This window comes from Musa acuminata, chromosome BXJ1-11 (genome assembly GCF_036884655.1).
Source record: "Musa acuminata AAA Group cultivar baxijiao chromosome BXJ1-11, Cavendish_Baxijiao_AAA, whole genome shotgun sequence".
NCBI lineage: Eukaryota > Viridiplantae > Streptophyta > Magnoliopsida > Zingiberales > Musaceae > Musa > Musa acuminata.
In genome coordinates, this window is record NC_088337.1 from 28,913,826 (window position 1) to 28,921,921 (window position 8,096).

Sequence of the window (8,096 nt, forward strand, 5' to 3'; positions counted from 1 at the left end):
TGATTGCACCCGTCTCCGGCATCATCCGCATAGTTGTAGACATGATGGAGATCACTGTGTCCACCTCTTGCCTTCCAATCCGGCACCGAAACTGCGATCTCCTGAGCTATCATCCCTGCAAACTCCGATGGCTCTCGATCCATGATCTCAAGCTCCTTCACCATCTCATTTGCCGCGTCCATGGGAGTGTCACTCACCACGTCGAACGGAACGTATATGCTCCTCACTTGTCCTAGCCAGAACGATCACAGACTTATCAAGTTAATTTAGTGTTCTGCTCTTTATATGATTTCGGTCAGAGTTGAGCTCTGTACCTTCTCTGTCAGCAATCTGAACTATGAGGAAGATGGTATGGCCCTCCGGACTCATCTTCCTGTGATACTAATGTCAGTTCTATTTTGGAAAAAGATTAGATAACGTACCTCCATCTAGGATGGAACGAAAGCAACGACGTCAAAAGGTTTGATAAGAGTGCATAATAATAGTTCGTGGTCTGAACAAAACATTAGAATATAGAATCATCTTTTGATCTTTAAAGAAGAAAAAGCAATGCCTTTATTACACGACTCGCATGCAATGAAATTGTTGGTGTTATTTCACCGTTACAACATGAAATCAGTTGCAAGTGCTTCATATTTTCTATGAGATTTAGGCACTCAATTTTTAGAAGCAAATTCAATGGGTAATTTTATATTACACTTATGATTAGTTTCTTGATCCTTATATTTTAAATAATATTATTGGGATCTTTACATTTACGAAAGTGAAATATTTAGCTCCAATTCTCCTCATGTCATTAATTTCATCGATAAAAAAATAAATATTAATGAAAAAAATAAAAAAAAATAATTTTATTATTTTTAAATTATTAATTTTATATATACTTCTCACATCGCATAAAGGTCTTAAGAGAAACTGTTTTTCTCACCTCCGATTCCCTCCCCTCCAACTACATTGTGGACGACATACTACTGATGGCATCGATGGCGCACGAGGTCAATGGCGTTCTAGAGGAGATCTCGGTGTCGTCTCTGACTGTGACTAATTTTCTCCTCTCCTTCTCTTTCCAACTGACTCACCTACCACCCCTAAGTTGATCTTGCTCATTCGCCGCACCCACTCGAAGCCTACGATCCACTGCACATATCTCGAGAGGCCATGTAAAGAGTACTCAAGGATGATGTTTATCGATTGGAACTTGGCGGAGATCATGAGGCCGGAGGGCTAGTTGCCATAGATTGGTGACTTCGTGCCGCAGACATTGTTCTATGAAGAGTTCAGAAGTCCTGGTCCTGAAGTTAATGCGATCGCATGAGTGCCATGGAGCAGCCAACTCCCAACGAAGCATTTAGGAGCCTACTTCGTGGAGAACTTTATACAGAGATCAATGGATACCCTTTGATCTATAAAACAACATCTGTTGTCCTCTATTCTAATACATTATGATATGCATAATAAAATCTAGGAATATTATTCTAATACACTATGATATGCACAACATCTATTATCTTCTACTTTGATCACATTAGCTCCAGGTCCAAAGCTTTCGAACTCTCTATAGAACAACGTCTGAGACACGAAGTCACCGATCCATGGCAACCAACCCTTTGACCTCACAATCTCTACCAAGTTGTAACATCGTCCTCAAGTACTCGTTCCATGGTCTCCCGAGGTACGTGTGGTGGATCGTGGGCTTTGAGTGGGTGCAACGAGCGATCGTCTCCGACAAGCGAGCAGGATCAACAGAGGGATGATGAGTGAGCAAGTTGGAAAGAGGAGGGGAGGAGAAAATCGATCACGGTCAGAGGTGGTGCCTGAATCTCCTATGAAATACCATTGGCCTTATGCACTATCGATGCTACCATTGGTCTACCGTCCGCAATGCAACCAGAGGAGAGGGAACCAAAGGAGAGGAAAGCACTTTGTATTAAAGCATCGACACTAGAGCAAAAAGTTTATATGAAATTAATACTTTAAAAGATAATAAAATTATTTTTTATCTTGTTCATTGTGTCTTTTTTGCATACGACAATACATATTATTTTTTTATCGATAAAATTAATAACGTGAGAAGAATTAGGATTAAATATTTTATTTTTATAAATGTAGAGATCCTAAAACTATTTTTTAAAGTATAAAAATCAGAATACTAATCGTAGTTAACTAAGAGGATAATCTGTAATTACTTATAAGAGTGCCTCAAATCTACGTACATAATGAACAAATGGAATCAAAGAATTATTTCAATGAAAGTATAACAGATCGATAACAATTATTGTTGGAGGATAAACACATGACACGCACGAGAAAGCATTGGCATGAACTTTGATACACAAAGGTATACACAAGTGTCATGCCTCTTGTTATCTCTAAAGTCGATCGCATTGTATGGCAGGACGTTGGAAAGGACTCGTCCATGCCTGAGCATGAAGCGGAGGCAAACCAATCCCACCCAATGTACTTAGGCATCAAGTTTTTTAAGGCAACCGAACTCCTAATGACGCTAACGTAGAAAGAAAGAATTGTAAGAAGATTTGAGGAGAGAGAGAGAGAGAGTCGATAATAGTAAAAGATAATTAAAATTATTAATTTTTATTATTTATGGAGGATAAGCAATGATATCATCTACGTAATTTATAAAATCATGATCGATTAAAGGAGAATAAAATAGAATATACTGAGAGTTATAGTTTGTTGATGTGAATTCGAGAGGAGCTTAGACTATAATGATAATAGAGATAAAAATATTTTAAAGAATAAAAAAGTTGGGGATGATATAAGATGAGTGACTAATTGAAGAAGCATTATCAATTATATCGAAAAATACAAAAGAAAAAAACCTGAGGTAGCTTACAAGAAAAAGAGGCTTGCTAGAGCATAAAGTTTAATAAAATTCAACGGAAGTTGTAATGTTAATTTCAATCACGATAAAAGATCAGATACAAAGCAATAATAGCAAAGAGTAATGCTACCTTTAACCGCGATGAAGGATGAGGCATAATGCAACAATAACAAAGAGAGAATTAAAGAATTTTTTTTTTTGAAGCAATTATGGCTTTGATATCATGAGAAATAATAACTAGTTGAGTTTTTATTGATAATGAGTATAAATTTATATACATAAAGAAAAATTACAAAAATATGATAATTCATAATTTTTTAAATTAATAATAAATATAAAATATTTATTAAGTTATTTCCTAATATAAGATATTACGTTAAGATCATAATCTTCATTATTGATAGAATCATAATAATATATTATTATAATTTTTATAATTTAGAATCATGATAACATAGCATCAAAAAATTAAGAGAATTATGATAATTTTATCATGATTTATTTTTTAATAATATCTTTTCTATTAATCAATATCGACAGTCAAACACCTCTTAATGAACGAAAAAAATTCATATATAGTCATTTGTAAATGTACTATAGTTTTGATGGACTCGATATCAAATACCATCAATATATAATCGATCGATCGATCGTGCATCTACTATCTCATAAATGGACGAGAAACTAAGCATCACAGTTGTGGACGTGATCTCGAGCTTCCCTTTTCTTCCTCAACTAGATCTGAGAGTGCCTCATGAGATAAGGTTCCCACCATGAAAACAAGGTCCTTTTCACTCCTCATGGCGAGCACATGAGCAAGGAGGCAGGGACGGAAATGGAAGAAACAGTATAGTAGCACCCACCACCCTTTGAGGACTTCGATCCGAGTGGTAGGACAAGGCCATGGAGTGATGTTGTCATGTCACATCACAAGAAACAGTCATGGAGCAATGCTTCCAAGCCTATCAACATGCAAAAACCCCACCACTCACATGGGTGTTTGTGTAGCTACTGATTGCGAAATCTTAGCATCGAGTTGATCCAACATCCATGGATTTGTTTGGTGGTAGATTTCGACATTGCTTGCTAAGTATTCATGACAAATAGGGATTGGATTTGCATGCAACATGGATTGTTCCACCTTTTGTTCTCTCTATTAATGAGAGGAAGATAGAAAGAAGAGAGAGATTCAGAGATTTAAATGCTACAATAATTGTTGTAATTCGTAATGTATTTAAGCAAACCCGAATTTTGAAATATAATTAAACAATTTAAACATTATATATGATGAGAAATTAACTTAAGATGTTTTTTTTAATATTAATATGGGGATGGGGTTAGTCCATCGCATTAGTTAGAGAGTTTGGATCATGAACTTTAATTGGAGGATCCTAATTAAAAGTTAGATTGAGGAAGATTGATTTTGACAGGGATCCTATTAATTTTAATGTTTTTCCATGGTTCTTATTCATAAAACAATATGAGTAAATTCATGATGATTTATCCTATTAAATTCATGAAAATTAGGATAAATCATCATAGTTTGCTCAAGTTGAAGATAAAATGGGATTAAAAAATAATAAAAAAATGCTCAGAAAAATATCATATTCATGAAGAAAAACACAAATGTACTCCAATTAATATAGAATATGTTGAATTATTCAATTTGAATCAGAATTATCAATTTGAATTTTTTACTTTTTAATGAATTCTAACTAATATTTATCGTGGATTAGAAACGGATTCATAGAAAAAATAAGATACTGATAAAAAAAAATCGATCGACAAATTTCTACCTCCATATCGATATTTGAAATGTTTAAATTTTTTCAAAAGAAATGTTATTTCGACACGAACAATTACTATGAAATTAGGATGAGAAGATCAAAGCAGAGAATAAAAATATGTACAATAATAACACAATAAAAATATGTTCCATCATTCGAAGACTTGTTATATTCTAGTTGAGAGGATCGAGACATAGCATCTTCCAACATCGTAGTCGTCGGTCAATGTCGTATCTAATAACAAAGACAAAGCTCCATCATTTAACGTGGTTGGGAATTGGAATGGCTCCAAAGGAAGATAGCATATAGACCTCACTCTCTGTCATGGGATTTGCCGTAATGCCCGGAATGCCATGTGATCCTCACATGGTGGGTCATGCTTTAGAAAGGATCACAACACCACCAACTATCAACTCATGTTCTAATTGACATACCTACATAAAAATTAGATTATTGGCACCCGATAGACTTAGCATGAATTCAAATTCTAACACTAAAGAGAAATGATGATTGATTTTTTTATTATAATTCACGTCGGATGTTTAATTGTTATCTTAATTTTCTTTTTAGATATGTTCGAGTAATATTTGAAAAATAATGATCAATTTGGAGTGACACGTAATGTATTAGCGACGTATCAGATCCACTTATTAAGAGTTGAGAGGTTAAAACTGTCACGATCCGAATTTGATGAGCTAACTGACCAATAACTCCGTTCGTCCAAACCACTAATCAAAATACTGAAGTCGGAGTTAATGTAGTAAACTCATCAAACCTTTATAAGTCAAACTTAGCCTTAGCCCATTTCCGATTTGAGACTAATTAGGATGTCACATAAATCATATTTTTATCGTTTGACTTTTGTATGAATCAAAATTTGAGATAGATTTGGGATTTCGAAAACAATAAATTCACAAGTACTTTTATCTTATAATTAATTGTAGAGGTGGTGATGCATTCCTATTAGAAGTGGACATGCATGTCTAATGTTTAGCTACCCAATCGCAGTATCCAAGTTGTGGACGCTACATATACGATGATCATCTAATACGAGACATTTTACATCATAATTATATGGATGGAAAAACTAAAGATTTCATGCATTGGACCAAAAGTTCGGCTCTAATTTGCAAGTGGATCACATTGTTTTGAAGCATCCACTATTTGATGATTTGACTAATTTTTAAAGTCATTTTGATTGAAATTTATAAGAGAAATTTGTGACAGAATCCAACTTGTGTTTTGATCTTCGATAGAGGTAAAATTATCCATTCATCATGGAGCATCGAAGATTTAACACATAGATAAGTAAATACTAAAATCAATGCATCATTTAGAAATTCTACTTAAAGAACAAAATACCTTATTTACTTTGAGTATCGATTAAGTTAAACATCGGAGAGACTGAATCAAGAAATATTTATAGTATCTATTTTTTACTTTTAAGTCATGTGTTTATTTCGGTCCAAGACCAAGTCACGTCTTTTAGACTCCACACAAATGATCGACGATAGTTTTATAATTTAAGTAATTTTTAGTTTTATAATATTATATATCGGATGATACTATAATTAAAAAAAAACTTAAATTAGTTAGGATGCAACCAAACACCCATAAATATACGTGTTTTCCCAACAAAGCCAGCCTTATGCCTCGTTCTATCGCCAAGAACAGAGCAGCATTCCTTCTCTTTCCAAGTTCAACCGGTCAAATCCATCAAACACTTCAAGCCAGCAATGTGCATTAAACGAGATTGGGAGTGTCAACTACCTCACGACAGAAGCCAATTCTCACCCTCACTTGTGTCATTCCATCGGTGCATGGGAACTTGTCGTTGCTGTCGCTGGTGATTTGCTTCTCTCGTTCGAGGGGGCAAAAGGCACCAGTAAATTAGATATATTCAATTTAATAATAATAATAATAATAATAATAATAATTATTATTATTATTATTATTACTACTTGACATGGACATGAATGGGTTTGTTGTCGATATGGGGGCAGAGGAGGAACATGACACAGCGTGTGTTGGTGTCGGTGTAAAGGGGCAGTGTGGGGGGACAGGCATCAGCCGTTGCTGTTCCTCACCGCAGCACCTGCATGTGCGCCTCACTTGTACATTTACTGCGGGGCTTGCATGGACGTAGCAACGGCCTCGTCCGTCACCTCCCCTCCCTTCCTCCTATAAATCTGGCCGCCACACGGCTGGGCTTCCAATTCCATCTCATCAAGGAACTAACTGCGATTCCTCTTTTCTTCCCCAATGGCATTCCCTGGCTTCTCCCTCTTCTTCCTCTTCTCTTCCATCGGCCTTCTCGTCGCTGGCACTTCCGGGGACTCCGGCTGGCAGAACGCGCATGCCACCTTCTACGGCGGCGGGGATGCCTCCGGCACCATGGGTGAGTCCTTGTTCGCATGTGAATTGCAGGAGGTGCGGATATAGCTGATGACGGATGTGAATTGCAGGAGGGGCGTGTGGATACGGCGACCTCTACAGCCAGGGGTACGGCACCAACACCGCCGCCCTCAGCACGGCGCTGTTCGGCGACGGGGCCAGCTGCGGGGCCTGCTACGAGCTGAGGTGCGACGACGACCCGCAGTGGTGCCTCTCGGGGTCGATCGTCGTCACCGCCACCAACTTCTGCCCGCCCAACAACGCGCTCCCCAACGACAACGGCGGATGGTGCAACCTCCCTCTCCAGCACTTCGACATGGCCGAGCCGGCCTTCCTTCAGATCGCTCAGTACCGTGCCGGGATCGTGCCGGTGGCCTTCAGAAGGTGAGCTCGGCTAGCTGCAACATGCAAACGAACTGCGCGCTACTCGATGGATCGATCGCTCATCGTGTGTGGGGTGCAGGGTGCCGTGCGTGAAGAAGGGCGGGATCAGGTTCACCATCAACGGCCACTCCTACTTCAACCTGGTGCTGATCACCAACGTGGGGGGCGCCGGCGACGTGCATGCGGTGGCCATCAAGGGCTCAAGCACGGGATGGCAGACGATGTCGCGGAACTGGGGGCAGAACTGGCAGAGCAACGCGTACCTCAATGGCCAGTCTCTCTCTTTCCAGGTCACCACCAGCGACGGCCGGACCGTCATCAGTAACGACGTCGCGCCGGCCGGGTGGCAGTTTGGCCAAACCTTCGAGGGAGGCCAATTCTAGTTAACCTCATCAACCCTACTCATCAAGGAGGGAGAGGCTTTATGCCAAAGCTGAGGTTGCTTGCGTAGCACCCGCTCATGCCTCTCTTGGAAAATATAGGTATATATTTAAGATTGGATTGGTTATGCGTGATGTTACATGGATTATTTGCCTTGTGGAGGGATGGCAAGGCTTGAGATGCATGGTGGACAAGACAGAGTGAAGCATATATGTGTACTTTTGTGGGGAATAGGGTGTTGTACTTGTGGGATGTGGGCAAATGTATTTGTTGTGGCCTCATATTTATAACAAGTATATTATTTGGCA

The 8,096-nt window shown here is 38.5% G+C and overlaps 1 protein-coding gene across 1 annotated transcript; it reads left to right on the plus strand.

The window, feature by feature from the left end:
• The first annotated feature begins 6,836 nt into the window (after window positions 1–6,836).
• On the plus strand, window positions 6,837–8,096 carry LOC103971894 (expansin-A8-like). Its single transcript, XM_065090622.1, has 3 exons — window positions 6,837–7,027; window positions 7,095–7,407; window positions 7,487–8,096. The coding sequence occupies exons 1-3, from the start codon at window positions 6,892–6,894 to the stop codon at window positions 7,788–7,790; spliced, it is 753 nt and encodes a 250-aa protein (XP_064946694.1). The 5' UTR covers window positions 6,837–6,891; the 3' UTR covers window positions 7,791–8,096.